Here is a 15,790-nt window from a genome sequence, read left to right on the forward strand (position 1 = left end):
AACTCCGGTCTAGTAAAATAAGTCAGCCAGTTTAATTGTCTAAGTCCCTCTCGGGTGAAACGGTTAGACAGGTTTCTGACATGTATGAGATAGACCCCCATAGTGAGAGAGTTAGTCAAAACTCTATACGATGTATCGTCATTCTAAGTTTCTTATTGTTTCTAAGTTTAATGGTTACCTGCACAAGTTATGCATTACATTTATGTTTTCCAATTTCTCATGTAAATAAGTTTTCTAATGCTACAGTAGAGCACACATTTATTGATCTGCCTCCTCACGAGCTATCCTATCGTCTTGCTATGCGAAACAATACATTTATCAGAATGTTACACTATTCACACCAGACCAGCAATGCCACTAATTGTTGGGTGTGTGGTCGACTCCCCCCTTTCCAGACACCGAAGGGAGTTCTGCCACTCTTTCCTTATCCATTTTCACATAATGGTTCATGTGGAGCATGGTCCACGTTAACGTCATCCTCAAATGATATGTCCCTTCTGAATAGAACATGTTTTCCAGACAAGCAAGGTCTCCCCCATAGAACAGGGTTAGATCTAGAAAATGAAGTTTATAATTTAGGTAATTATTCTTCGAATTTTATGGTCCTGAATGTTCAGTCTGATACTACTCCAGATTTGCCTGCTATTTCAATACTACCAGTCAAAGGCGAATTATGTGTCAGAAAGAATGGTTCCGCACATGTAGGACATAGTGATTGTACTACTACTGTCGAGTATAGTGACAGTGGGAAATCTATTTTTAAAGCCTCACGTCATTCTTATTTTGTTTGTGGTCAGACCGCATATGTTCGTCTGCCCCTCGATTGGGAGGGAACATGTTACATTGCCTTCCTACTGCCACCAGTTTTTCTAGCCCCATCTGATTATCATAGAAACACACATCTAGTTCACGTCAGACATAGAAGGGAGATCGAGTCCCCAATTGTCGATCAAACTGAAACTACTCTAGAACAATATCAAGACTTTAATAAAGGTTTCTTCTTCTTTATAGGACCTGTCCAGAATAGTAAGTTAATCCGTAGGTTAACCAGAACCCTTTAAGCAGTAGTGAATGAGACTACTTCTGCTCTAGGTAACTTAACTGAAGAGCAATCTGCTATGAGATTTGTCGTGCTCCAAAATCGTCTCGTTCTTGACGTCATATTGGCCGATAGAGGAGGAGCATGTAGAGTCATCGGATCTAGTTGCTGCATTTTCATTCCTAATAACGCGCCGTCTGTTTATTCAGCTATAACCAGACTTCATAAAATTGCCCATCAGTTACACCAGAATCCAGGCACCTGGACATGGTCCGGTTGGCTCTGGAGTATCATATCTGCCTGGGGATGGAAAGTATTGTCATTCCTAGGTATTGCAGTAATGATCATATTCAGTTGCTGCCTCTGTATACAATGTGGCCCTGCGATTTGCGGCATTTGTGCTACCTCTTGTATTCCTAGTCCTAAGTCCCGCTCTAAATCCCGTTCCAAGACAATTCGAGACGAGCAAATGATGCTATATGAAATGATAGATGGTATCATGAATATTGATGTTTCCTGATGGAAACGTAGGGCACAAGGAGGGAATGTGGAAAAGTAAATTTTGCCATGTTATATGTGCCTACGTGTTCCCCATCTTATGTTATATGTGCATGATCAATATGCATATGTATTCCCTCTGATCGATTAAAGACGCAATTACAGTTGTGTCCATCTCTAGTATGCCAGTTTCCAGTCTTCGTGAAAGCAACGAATATTAGGCCTATGTAAAGCTACGTTGCCACGTTTCACAGTGTGCACGTTAATTCATTGAATTGTCCCCGTTTCTAGGCCTCAAAAGGGCCCGGACTCAGATTCAGCTCCTGTTTCCTGAACCCTCTCCGAGGAGCGATACAGCCCCCACCTGTATCCCTGACCCTTCACTTACTTCATGCCTCGCAGTGCCCGGCCCGGCCTGGCTCTGCCTCCCAGTCTGCCAAGAGTATGTTATGTTTCTAGTTATCAGTCCAGCCCTCCTTCTCTGCATTCCTAAGCTACTGAATCGCATCAATAGTTTCCGTCATGGTCCAGCCTTTATGTCTCCATGTAAGAGAAATACTGTATTATATTCATAGAATATTCCTAGCACATGCAATACATTTAGAATTATGCATGCACCAGTCTTAGTGTCTGTTAGCCTTTGCCCTGATAACTTTTGGATTCTATCAACATGTACTCTAAACACCAGATACTAGATATGCCTGGGTACATGTCGCCCTGACACTCCAGACTTTAGTCTCCTCTTCTAGCGCAGAAGTCATAGCCCCCAGTTCTCCCTGGTAACACGTCATTGCCAGTTTGCGCGCACCACTAGGTTAGAGGTCCCAGCTGCTCAGGTAGCCCCCTCCATGTTTCCGCCCCATTTATGACATATTGTGTTACGTTTACATCACATGTCTATGTATACGCCCTGTACACGCCTTCTTGTTACATCATTTTGCCCTTATCTTTCGCGACTGCTACAAACTCCGCCTACTGCTACGCCTACTGTATTGAACGTAATGTATTTTGTTTAACTATAAATATTGTGCACTGTTATTAAAAGTTGCCAATTGCCAGCCTTATTCCTGCCCCCGGCAGCTGCCGGGCCCTGCCATCCCATTCCCATGCAGGCTGTCCTGTTCCTGTCCTTTATGCCTGATTAAAGCCTGTAAACTCCAGCTACCTCGAATCTTGACTCTTATTTATTGAGCTATCTGTTTATAGAGTATCCTGAAAAATAGAACCGGTAATTAATTATTTATTTACCACACAATGACGCCAGTATTACTGAGCTCCTCAAGCACTAATAAAAAAGTGGTGAGAGTTTGCCTGCCCAAAAAGGGATGTCCTGCTTGAAGAGAGATTGGTGGAGGCCATTAGGCCTGGGGGTCCCATCTGTCCTTGCTTTCAACATAACCTGTTGCAGCTGACTAAACAAATATGGTGAATTCACTGAGGAGAGGGACAGGCAAACTTGATCTTGGGGCATAGTTAAGATGGTAGTTGCGTTTGGGCTGGAAAGACACCCGACCGATTGACTCAACTTGAAGTGCATGGAGAGTAACGATGACCATTCTGATTCAGTGATGTTTGCACAGCTGGTCCGGCCATAAAAGTTCACTTGCTTGGTTACCAGATCCCAGAAGTTCCTAAAATTAGTTTCCTTACTCTCACAGAAGAAAATCGTCCAAAAGTGATTTAGGTGACTTATCTTCTTTACATGAACTGAGTGCTTGCAATTGTTCTGCACCAACTTGAATGCGTTGATTTGCTCTTTCTTCCCAAGGTTCTTTGGAACGTCTCTCATAGTGATATTACAAGCTTTCTTTAGGTGCTGAATCATTATCATAGGGAGAAATTACTGTGGCAGATTGAGAGAATTTAGCAAGAAGTCGGGCGCTATGATTTGTCCACTCGATCGGTGAGATGTCGCCTGAATCCGCCCCTGTAGTAGGTGTACATTGAGCCATGATTTTACAGCTGATGTTGTCTCTCCGTTTGAGGCACCTAAGGGTATTGGTGTGTGTGCCCTTACTTGTACCACAGGTTGAAGCGTGGTGGGACAGGTTGGAATGTATTCTTGTAATCTGAGAGTTGTGGTTGCTCTCAGTGTGTGGGACCATGCAGTAGCTTTCATCTGAGAGGAACGTTTCTACATTACAAATGGTTTAGTCGAGGTAAGAGTTTCCATCATTTCTTGACCTATTAGGAGGATGTACTGTGGGAGCTGCCATTTAGTACTTTGAAGCCCATGTTGCTGAGCTGCAGGACCAGGAGTTCCCATAGCAAACTTGGTACAACCCTTCAGCCTGGTTTGTTTGACGATGTTCCGGGAGCCCTCAGGGAAGATCTCTTCATTGTCCTCATGATGGTCTTGAAAGACGTTCATTTTGAAATATCCTGTTATCATGCAATCAGCTAGGGGATGATCCCTGGCCAGGTCACACAGGACCAATATTAGTTGATCACGTTTTTTCCTTTGCACTCGAATTAACGTAGATGTTGATCAGCAAGAGCGAGCACTGTGGTCTCCAGCTGTAGATTTTTATTCTCTGCAGCCAGTTCTTTTAGAGTATTATTGGATCAATTTTCACCTCAATTTTACGGAAATTTACAAAGATAGAATGTCCATTGATATGCCGTACGTCTGCTCTCTGGAGGTCAGTTTACTTTGCTTGATGAAGCCAATGATTGAATGACTCAACACAGTCTATGTTTCCTGCAAGAGGATGATAACCAGGCCACTCAAGAAGGTTGTGAGGTCAGATGACCGGAGTTTCTGCAAAAGACAGCTGATGTTCCAGGGGCACAGAGATAGAGACAATGGCTCTGGGAAAGGGGCACCAATGACTTGCTTCAATCCTGCAGGACAAGGCTGATGATAGCAAAAACAAAGGGGATGATGGGCGGAGTGTTGAACATTGCAAGCACTCACCCCCAGTCAACTGATCTGAGTTTAATCCATCATCATTCTTTAGCTCACTCCGCCACACCACACTTTGCCACTGGATTCAAGCTAGCCTGGCTGATGACGGCTGATTAGCCAGATACCGGTCCCAGGATGTTTATTTCCGGTCCTGGGAAGACATGACTTAGCAGTTCCGGCTGGACTGTTCCCATGAGGCACAGGGTCAGACTGATTTGTTTATGGCCATGTCTGAACTGGGGTAGCAGAGTGAGCTAAAGAAAGATGATGGATTAAACCCAGATCAGTTGACTGGGGGTGAAAGCTTGCAATGTTCAATGCTCCGTCCATCATCCCCTTTGGTTTTGCTTCAAGGCTGTTGATAGCCAGGTCCAAACATTATTTATGACCAGCCCCTTCACCGCGTACAAGCTGCACCAGTCTATTGCTGCCCACTTCTGCACTGCAGGAGGTTGTGCCGAATTTGGTGCTTCAGGGCATCAACCCCTGACCCACTTGATGCTGACTGCTGGCAGGAGCGTGGAGCGTCATTTCCTGCTCTTGCTACATCTCGGCTGGTCTTTAGTATCCAATATGTGGAGAGGTGAACCCTGGGCTTCAGCCCCCACTCCACGATCTCCGGCACCCTCCAGGGACCACCTGCACTTCACAAGCGATGACACCAACCCCACGTTACCTGACTGGGGCATGAGCTAGGCAAGAAGTAGGAGGCCTCAGGAGCCCCACAAACTGGCCTGCACTGGGCTGTACCAGGCTCCGCTCACCCAGCACCAACTAGCCGGAGAGGCCAGGGGGACTGATTCTGGGCAGAGTCTTGAGTTGGCAGACTGGGGGCCAGAGCTGGGAGCCATGACGACAGCGACAGCAGCTCCCCACTCGCTGAAACTAGAAAAACAGCATGTAGTGTCAGTGCATTTTTTGTTTGCCACAGATGAGAGAGCTCATCTCAGTCACCATTCCATAATGGCAAATCCCAAGCACACCTAACCCCCCCCTTTGTGTGACTGTCTGGTAGGAATACACAAACCCCAACAACAGATCCATTCACAGTCATGTAACCCAGGAAACAGCCAAAAACAATAAATGGTTCTGACAAGTAAGTGCCAACTTTCTAAAAGTGGTATTTTCTGAATTTTACCTTAAAATCCGACTTTATCTTTACAGAGGGCTTTAATTTACAGTTTGTGTGAGTGTAAACAACATACTCATATCAAGGGTATCACAGTAATAAGGTAATCCAGTGTTAGTCATTGGAATAGATAGGCCTAACAGCAGTGAAATATGACTCTAGGAGTGTTTCACTGCCTGGACTGGGTAAACTTAAAGCTACATGTCCTACTTTACAAATACAGGGGCATATTATCAAGGGGGTTTATCTCCGCTTTTTTGGCTTTAAAAGCCAAGAAAGCGGAGATATAATTATCTCCCTATTACCTAGCTGTCGCTAACACCAGTTAGCGACAGCTAGTAGGAGATAGCGACCATCTTGGGCCCCACTTTGCATGTCAGTGATATTTATCACTAATGACATGTAAAGTGGGCGTGCCAAGATGTTAGCGACTGGAAACAGTCGCTAACATCGCTATCTCCTATTACCAACTTTTGGAGATATTCGCGCTAAGCGCGAATATCTCCAAAAGCTAACACCTGCCCTGAGCAGTTCTTAGCCATGTTATCCAATGGGAGGTGGATAACATGGCTAAGAGCATTAGCTCGGTAATGCATGAATATCGCTGACTTTTCAGCGATATTCATGCATTGCGGCCGTTTTTTATCGCATTTGCGATAAACCTTGGTAATACCAAGGTTTATCTGTGATAAAAATTGCCGCAGCTCAGAGGTAAATTTTTGTCTCTAACCAAGCAATAGCGATAATTATCGCTATTGCTTGGTAATATGCCCCACAATGTGCTCTATGCTATGAACCTTTAGGACTTACCTTAGTGGAATCTTATAGGTATTAAAAAGAGAGTTTTAGGCTTGGCAAAATGTGTATTATGCCGGTTCGAATTGGCAGTTAAAACTGTACTACAGGCTTCTACCAGGCATGATACATGTTTTCCAACACCACTTTAGTGGGTCGCAAAATCAGAGCTACTAGAATGTAATGCACAAGCCCTGGGTACAGGTAGTACAACTTTACTAGGTACTTAAAAGTAAATTAAATGTGACAATCAAGTGTAGTCCGATTTATCATGTTTGAACGTGCATTTTAAAACTCGTGGAGCAAACCTAATACCCACTAAATCAAATTCATTAAAACAGGAGGAGTGAAGGCAAAACAGTTGGGGAATACCTCACCAAGGATGTCTGGTCTAAAATTCACTCATTGCGTTTTTATTTTATTTTAATTTAATTTGTTTGGAAATTTTAGGTCTTGCCTTTCTTAACTCTCATAATTTTGTGTTGTTGCAAGCCCCTGACAAAACCAGTTCACTGTTATCTAGGAATTATTAAATTTGCTTTCTTACTAACATGAAATATCTATAGTAGTACAAGCTACCTTTATTATGAAGGCCATTGATTGGTTGTTCCTTTGAAAGGTAGCCGTTCCCTACTAGGGTTAATTGTTATCTTTAAAACAGAAAGGTTAAAGTCAAGATTTCAATGGCCTCAGTTTTAAGCTGATTCTGATAAATACGAAAAAATGTACTTTAGGAAAGGCCTATTTTGGTTAAAAAAATGAATACTTTCGTGCTCACATGACTAGCCACATGAGATTCGAGCTTTGCATTCAGATTTCTTATGCATGGTATTAGTCTGAAATAAAGTTTGAAAGGTCGCCGTTGTGTCAGAAGCGGGATGGTAAATGTTTTTGCTGGAAATTGCATTCCCCAGTGTCCCAAAAGACACGTTTAGTGTTCTGCTGTTTAAACTATATTGGAATTGACAAATAATAATCATTTTAAGAAGAATACTATAAAAGTACTAGACAGGATTTCAACAATACAACAAATTCCTTGTTAAATATGCAAACATTTGATCTTTCGCGTGAGAGGCTGTAATTATTTTCAAAGAAGATTTTTTTTGTCAAGTTACAGAGAGGACAATCAAGTTATTACAAGTAATCAAAGATATAACTCTTCCAAAACATTTGACCAGGCTATCTGGCACCGATTTCCTATGGTGTTTCTCCAGTCCATATTGTTATTTTCTAGTTGTTAAAGTAAATAGAGTCTGTGAAAGATTAGTAAGAGCATACATTCCTGGAAAAATAATGTTTGAATGACTGTAATATACAGTTGAAGCAATAAAATGTATATTTTGGAACCGAATGACTGTAATATTAAGTTGATACAGTTGACTCAATAAAATTTATATTTTGGAACTGTCAATCCTACTTACGCCAAACTGCGTTCCAAATGTTTCTGAAACAAAGAGGGGACTTGCATAGCTACCAAGGTTCAAATAAATAAATGTGCAGAATTAAGTGCCATGAGGCTTCACATCTTTTCATGCCGTACTTTAGAAGCATTATTTACCGTTTTAGTTTCAGCTATTCTTCTAAATCAAATAAAGTTTCCATTTCTGGACAGGGACGTGAGATATGTATTGAGATTAATTTAGAATGTGGACATAGTAATATAGAGTAAGTAAAGAAAAAATGAAAATCCATAGTTTAGAAGTCTTGAGACAGAAATAACTGAATGAGTCCAAGGCTAGCTTTAAAAATAATGCAAAGAAAATTAAAATGATGACAGGAACTGGCAGGAAACTAATAGCGGCAGATGATATGTAGGATGAGAGGAGTGGTGAAAAGAACATATGATATTTTCCTTCAAACAGATATTGTTATTTCTTAAACATTTTCGTAGAAAATAAGCAACATTTCACTAGGGGTTGGCAGAACTAGCAGAGATTCACTCCCTGGAATTCTGCGAAGTCACATGAAAACTCAGGGGGTTTCTACCAATGGACGGAATTAGGCACATCAATCAATCAATCAAAGTACTTGTAAAGTGCGCTACTTACCCGTGAGGGTCTGAAGGCGCTGAGGGGAGGGAGTGCCGCTACTGCTCGAAGAGCCAGGTCTTGAGGAGTCTTCTGAAGGCGAGCAGGTCCTGGGTCTGCCGTAGGTGGGTAGGGAGGGTGTTCTAGGTCTTGGCGGCGAGGTAGGAAAATAATCTGCCGCTGGAAGTTGATTGTTAGATGCGGGGGACAGCAGCGAGGGCGAGGCTGACGGGGCGGAGCTGGCGGGTGGGGATGTAGAAGCTGAGTCTGCTGTTAAGGTAGGCTGGTCCGGCGTTGAGTGCTTTGTGTACGTGGTTGAGGAGCTTGAAGGTGATCCTCTTGTCGACAGGGAGCCAGTGTAGGTCTCTCAGGTGGGGGGTGATGTGGCTGCGGCTGGGGACGTTGACAATCAGTCGGGCGGAGGCGTTTTGGATGCGTTGTAGTCGTCGTAGGTGTTTGGCTGGGATTCCTGCGTAGAGTGCGTTGCCGTAGTCTGCTGCTGACGAGGGCCTGTGTCGCCGTTCTTCTTGTTTTGTCGGGATCCACTTGAAGATCCTGCGGAGCATGAGGAGGGTGTTGTAGCAGGAGGAGGAGACGGCGCCGACCTGTTTAGACATGGAGAGGGGGGAGTCGAGGATGAATCCCAGGTTGCGTGCATGGTCAGTGGGTGTCGGTGCTGTTCCCAGTGTGATCGGCCACCAGGAGTCATCCCAAGCTGAGGGGGTGGGTCCGAGGATGAGTACCTCCGTCTTGTCCGAGTTCAGCTTCAGACGGCTGTTCCTCATCCAGTCGGCGACGGACTTCAATCCCTCGTGGAGGTTGGTTTTGGCGGTGTGCGGGTCCTTGGTGAGGGAGAGGATGAACTGGGTGTCGTTGGTGTAGGAGATGATATTGAGGTCGTGCTGGCGGGCAACTTGTGCGAGGGGGGCCATTTAGACGTTGAACAGCGTTGGGCTGAGGGATGAGCCCTGGGGGACACGGCAGATGATGTTGGTGGCCTCGGATCGGAAGGGCGGGAGGCGGACGCTCTGGGTTCTGCCGGAGAGGAAGGACGTGGTCCAGTCAAGGGCCTTCTCTTGGATTCTGGCTTCTAGGAGGCGTGTCTTTAGAGTGCGATGGCAAACCGTGTCGAAGGCGGCTGACAGGTCCAGGAGGATGAGGGCTGATGTTTTGCCATTGTCTAGTTGGCGCCTGATGTCGTCTGTGGCGGCGATGAGGGCTGTCTCGGTGCTGTGGTTGCGTCTGAATCCGGACTGGGATGGGTCTAAGATGTTGTTGTCTTCCAGGTGGCGGGCCAGTTGCATGTGGACGATTTTCTCGATGACCTTCGCAGAGAGATTGGCCGGAAGCTCTTGAGGTCCTTGGGGTCCGCCTTGGGCTTCTTGAGGAGGGCGTTGATTTTGGCGTGTTTCCAGCTTTCTGAGAATGTCGCTGTTTCGAAGGAGAAGATGATGTCATTCCGTAGTTGGGGTGTGATGGCAGCGTCTGCTTTGTTGAATACGTGGTGTGGGCATGGTCTGACGGAGAATCAGAGTGGATGGAGTTCATGACCTTGCGTGTCTCATTGTCGTTGACGTTGGACCAGGAGGTCAGGCTGTTGGTGATGGGGGTGTTCACAGGGGAGGTGGGGTCTGGTGTAGTCGGCACGGTCATGGTGTTGAAGATGTCATGGATGTCAGCGATCTTGCGGTGGAAAAAGATGGCCAGTGAGTCGCACAGTTCTTGTGAGGGCTGTATGTCGTTGGTGTTGGCGCTGGGGTTGGAGAGTTCCTTTACGATGCTGAAGAGCTCTTTGCTGTCATGTGCATTGTTGTCCAGGCGGTCTTTGAAGGAGGATCTCTTGGCTAATCTGATGAGGTAGTGATATCTGCGAGTGGCGTCCTTGTAGGCTGTGTGGTTGTCCGGAGTGTGTTTATGGAGCCATATCTTCTCCAGTTTCCGGCATGCGTGTTTGGAGGCCTGCAGCTCGTCGGTGAGCCAGGTGGCTCTCTTGCTGGCGTGGTTGTTGGAGGGTTTCTTGAGTGGGGCGAGGGTGTTGGCGCAGTCGTCGATCCACTGTCTGAGGTTGCGGGCTGCGATGTCTGGGTTGGTAGGGTCGGTGGGTGGGTTTTGGGCGAGGGTGGTGATCAGCTGCTCTTCGGTGACTTTGCCCAGGCAGCAGCGAGGTAGCTGTTGGGTGCCGTGGTGCGTGGTTGGTTTGTTGAAGGTGAAATGGATGCAGTGGAGGTTGGTCCAGTGGAGTTCAGTGGTGTTGTTGAAGGCGACGTGGGTGCCTGTGGAGAAGATGGAGTCCAGCGTGTGGCCAGCGGCACGGGTGGGTGTGGTGACGAGTTGTCTGAGGCCGAGGTTGGCAAGGTTGTCGATCAGGGTGGTGGAGTTGGCGTCGTTGTTGTTCTCGAGGTGAAAATTCAGGTCCCCGAGGATGATGTAGTCCGTGGAGGCGAGTGCGTGGGTGCTGTCGAGGTCAGCGATGGAGTTGCTGAATTGGGCTTGGGGTCCGGGTGGCCTTTAGAAGAATGTGTTTCTCTGAGGGTGGTGTTGGGGTCGGTGTGGATCCGGAAGTGCAGGTGTTCGGTGGTGTTGAGGGTGTCGTCTGCGTGGGTGGCGACCTTGAGGGTGGACTTGTGGACGATGGCTATTCCTCCTCCGATTCCGTTGGCACGATCCCTGCCGGTGATCTTGTAGCCATCCGGGTTGGCTATGGCGATGTCGGGCGCCGAGGAGTCGTTCCACCAGGTCTCGGTCAGGAAGGCCACGTCTGGGGCTGAGGTGTAGAGCAGATCCCAGAGCTCGACGGCATGTTTGCGTGCGGAGCGGGTGTTGAGGAGTATGCAGCGGAGGTGGTTGGGTCCAGTCCTTGGGGGTTTGGTGGTTCTGTCGCAGGTGAAGCTGCAGGTGTGGTAGGAGAAAGGTCCGTGAGTCCGTTTCGGGGCGGCTTTGAAGCAGGTGTGGTTTTGGCCGGCGTTGAGTGTGTGGAGGGTGCTGGCGTCGTAGCGGAGTCTGGTGTTGTGGTGTTTGCGGGGTCCAGGGGTTCTGGTGCTGGGCGTGGTCCAGGCGCGGACGGGCGCAGACGGGCTTGCCTTTGACGCGCCAGTGTGGCCTCCATGAAAGGGGGATAGGGATGGAGGAGCAGCTGGGAGGCGGGAGCGGGGTGTTCAATGGGGAGCAGGAGGGCGGGGCCGCAGGGACGCAGCGGCGGGAAAGGATCGGGAAATGGCGGGAACCAGCGGGCGGAAGGAAGCAAGACACGAGGCAGCTGGCGGCCGTGTGGTGGCGTGGGGAGCGACCTGCCTGCGAGCAGGGTCAAAGGTTGCTCCTACGCCACTGCGCAGCCCCTTTAAGAGGGAGATAAGGAGGGAGGAGCAGCTAGGAGGCGGGAGCGGGGTGACCAATGGGGAGCAGGGGGCTGGGCTGCAGGGACGCAGCAGCGGGAAAGGATCGGAAAACGGTGGGTACCAGCGGGCGGCAGGAAGCAGGACACGAGGCAGCTGGCGGCCGTGTGGTGGCATAGGGAGCGACCTGCCTGCGAGCAGGGTCAAAGGTCGCCCTGGTCTTACTGATTTTAGAGCCGGACGCCCGTTACACGCTGAAAAATCAGCATGAATGGCACCACACAGGGTGCCAGAGGGTGCTGCTTCTTGAGTTGATTTTGCTGCCGCTAGAGTAGATTTTCTACTCATCCGGCAGGTTTCTGACCATTAACAATCTCAACCGCCCAGATTGAGGAAATCTTGCTGGATGCCCTCCTAGTGACTGAAAATCACACTAGGGGATGCCAACCCTCGCTGGTACTCGCCAACTTAACTTTGCCAAGCAGCATGCTAGAAAAAAACTCCACCACACCACAGTTAGTGGAATTTGGCTGGAACTCTGCGTTCCATGCTTAACGCAGAGTGGCCAAAACTCTGCCATCTCCACTGGCAGAGCTGAATTTATCGCCCAGCCCTACATTTATCTGTAAAGTCTATTTAAATTGCAGGGTAAGCAGGTTTTGTCTTTATTTTAGCTGTAATATAATTTACTTCCTGCTTTATTTATTTAGGGTTTCCTTTTTTCATGATCGTAATGTCTTTAATGCGCATCAGCAAAAGGAGTATGTTTGCATCTCCCTGCACTTCTGGCAATCCCTTCCATTTTTTCAGCTGACCTTATTATATGACTGCACTGGGCCTTAATAAGTGATTAGGGAAAATGTAGCAGATCAAGGGAGTACTAATCTGGAAATGCCCAAAAATTATTAGGGCCATTTAATGATCTTGGTATGCGACCAAAGAAATGGCAATATACAACCAAAGACAAAATCTCTGAATTATCCAACAATTATACCCTTCTATTGCAGTTATTCAATAAATAGGCCCACAATTTATCTTGGCATTGTGAATCCTCAAAGAATTTGTTATATGGAATCATACCTGCTAAAATTAAGTAATCATTATTTTAATTTTTAAATGTAGATATTCGAGACAATTTCAACCTTGTAATTTGTCATAGTGTCCTGTTTGCATGATATATCTTGATAGGCTAAAGAGAAGCTCTGTGAAAAACTTACTGAAGCCACCGAGACGCCACTTCAAACGACAGGAATAGTACAAGCAACTACCACACGACTTCGGATTCAAACAACAACGAAAGGAACCACGGCATCACAATTTCCCACAAGCCTGCCCACTGAAGGTAAGATTTTCCTGACTGTCCTAGCTATTTCCAAAATGTATCTGCTTTTCTCTTGTTTGTAGAATGTTGGTTAATTGGTGTTATTGTTATGTTGAAGCGTGCAACTACCTACCCAAAAAGTGGGATGCTGTACTTAGTTCCAAATAATATTTATTCCCAGATGGTTTACATCCTTTACAACGCAAATTTTACCATGCAGTGCCTTTACGACGCAACTTTTACAACGCAAACCATTACAACACATTGCACTGGAGGGCGCTCTAGGATAGGGAATAAGTTTAATTTACTGTCCACACCTTCCCTAGTGTCCACGGGGACTGGAGTTGGAATAGTAAATTAAACTATTCACTATACAGCGCCCCAAAGCACTATGCGTTGTAAAGGTATTCGTTGTAAATACCGCGTTGTAAAGGCATGCGTGGTAAAAGTATGCGTTGTAACGTCATACATTCTTCTCAGATTAATGTTGCATACTGTGGTGAAGAACATCACAAAGTATATTTGGTCTGCCCTCTTAATGGGAAACTAACTTCATCAGCTTCATATATTAAAGAAACACAAATATATGTGTTTATGATTAATACTATTATTATTATTATTATTATTAGTGGTAGCAGTCGCAGTAGTAGTAGTAGTAGTAGTAGTAGTAATAGTGGTAGTAGTAATAGTAGCAGTATGTGTTTTTACCTTATTTTTATCTGCTTTAGTCCTGCAGTCAGCTGTAATGAATTGGGGTAGGACTACGTAACCAGGATTAGAATTCCTATTTTTAGCTGGAGCATAATTCTTTGGAGTTCTATTAATGCATCGGCCATGCCAGCTGTCAACTATTTCTCCAAAATGCAAAGTTGTTGGGGCCACCAAACACTCAAAATGTAATAATGCTAGGAGTTAGGGCTCCATCTACTGGGACTTGAAATGAAAAGTTAGCCAAACTAAGCCTAATAAACCTTGGCCCTCCAAGTAGATGAGGATTATCGATTAAGACCTAGGTCTAGAGAGGTGGTGTAGGGCAGGTATAAATATAATACAACACAGTTATCATAGTAGTACCAAATATGTCAATGTCCAGCCAGAATTGTTGATGCACAACACTGTCATCTAAACTCAAGACTATAATAATATATTTACACTATGATAGTAAGTCAGCTCATATATTGTAAACACCACAATAAAGAATGACACAATAGTGTAAAAAAATAAACTGGTAAAAACATGGCCTGCGGCTGTTGCCACCACATAATGTTTGCAATCATCATAAGACAGCATAATCGAGGGAATCTTGAAAAGAAGAATGAGGTTGCAACAATACAATTTTAACCACAGGTGCTCACAATTGCTCTCTGACCCTAATAAGTACAGATTAAAATGGAAGATCTGCATATCTCTAACCAAAATGTTACCTCGTGATGAGCTGCTGAAGATTATTGTACGCAAACACCTAAATCAAAGAAGGAACAGAGCAAAGCCATTGAATTCACATGAAATTTTACAATTGAACAAAACAGAGGATACAAATACAATGAGTGTAAATATTGGATGCAGTAAGGTAAGCCTACATCTTTATTTTAGGATTAGTGTTGTCATTCTCCCAAAATGTGGATCTCTTGTTACATTGTGAACCCAGATGGTCTGGGTAATCCAATTCAAAATTTAGAGTACCACCCTCACTGATGTTGGGATAAAATATGTGGCGGCTGTGCTGAGTGGTAGAGAGGTAATCCAGGCACTGTACAAATCTCTTGATCTCTCGGGATAGCTAGAGCCTTCAATGCAGGCAAGGCCAGCATCAAGTGGGCCAGCACAATTTCAGCAGGGCTTTTCGAACTGCTTCCAGACAAAGTAGTCACATACACTAAATTCCACGACTTGCAATCGCTATCAGATCAGCAGCTGTACTCATGCAGGTTCAGGTTGAATGGATGTTCAACAACCTTAAGGGAAGCCATATCATATATTTCAAAGACCTGGAAGTTAGGCACATCCGACTGACAATACCAATTAGTGAACTTTCCAGATTCACAGGAACTAGTCAGTCACACTGAGCAGTCATTTTTCTTCTCAGCAATTATTCTGTGAAGATCCCCTCCACAGAATGCAATGATGTGGTCTGTTCCAATATGCAGAAGACCATAGCCTCCAGATAAACTCATGGTCAGCAGAGGAAGGAGAAGGGGAATATTGATGATTGCCAATGGATAGATGCAATGCTCCATTTGGCAACTGGCAATCATACAAAATAAAGGACTGTGATCAATTGCAGTTATCCCTAACATCAGGTTCACGAGAAATCTTCATAATGTTTATTCACAATAAACCATCATTTTAATTGTTTGATCATTATTGGAACAAGTTATGCAGATAATGTGAGGCAATATTCCACACATTACTAAAACATAATACACACCAAGGGGAATCCCATCTGCCCCAAATCTCTGGAAGTAATTTCTATAGAGAGGTTAATAGGTATCCTTCTTGTGTGCAACCAGGCACCCCAAAATATACACACATGCTACCATCAGCCAGGCGTATGCAGTGGCTCATGGTGGCGCTACCCCCTTAAAACCATAGAATGGAGAGACAAATGGGTTGTTGATATGTTCGTTGTATTTACTATGTGAAAAAAGATTGCACCCCTTATATCTGCAAGCAATGCGCATGAAAACTCTTTGGGCGTGATTATGACTTTTGGTGCTACAGGGGCTGGCGGCCAGCCACCG

General features: G+C 45.5%; 1 protein-coding gene across 1 annotated transcript in view; it reads left to right on the forward strand.

Moving 5' to 3' along the window:
• PLXDC2 (plexin domain containing 2) overlaps window positions 1-15,790 on the forward strand; it is a 1,000,652-nt gene that overhangs the window by 872,605 nt on the left and 112,257 nt on the right. Inside the window, exon 10 of the mRNA XM_078663746.1 lies at window positions 12,917-13,070. Within this exon, the coding sequence (XP_078519872.1) occupies window positions 12,917-13,070 (154 nt within the window). The remainder of the gene's footprint in view (window positions 1-12,916; window positions 13,071-15,790) is intronic.

Source organism: Lissotriton helveticus, chromosome 10 (genome assembly GCF_964261635.1).
Source record: "Lissotriton helveticus chromosome 10, aLisHel1.1, whole genome shotgun sequence".
NCBI classification, from domain to species: Eukaryota; Metazoa; Chordata; class Amphibia; order Caudata; family Salamandridae; genus Lissotriton; species Lissotriton helveticus.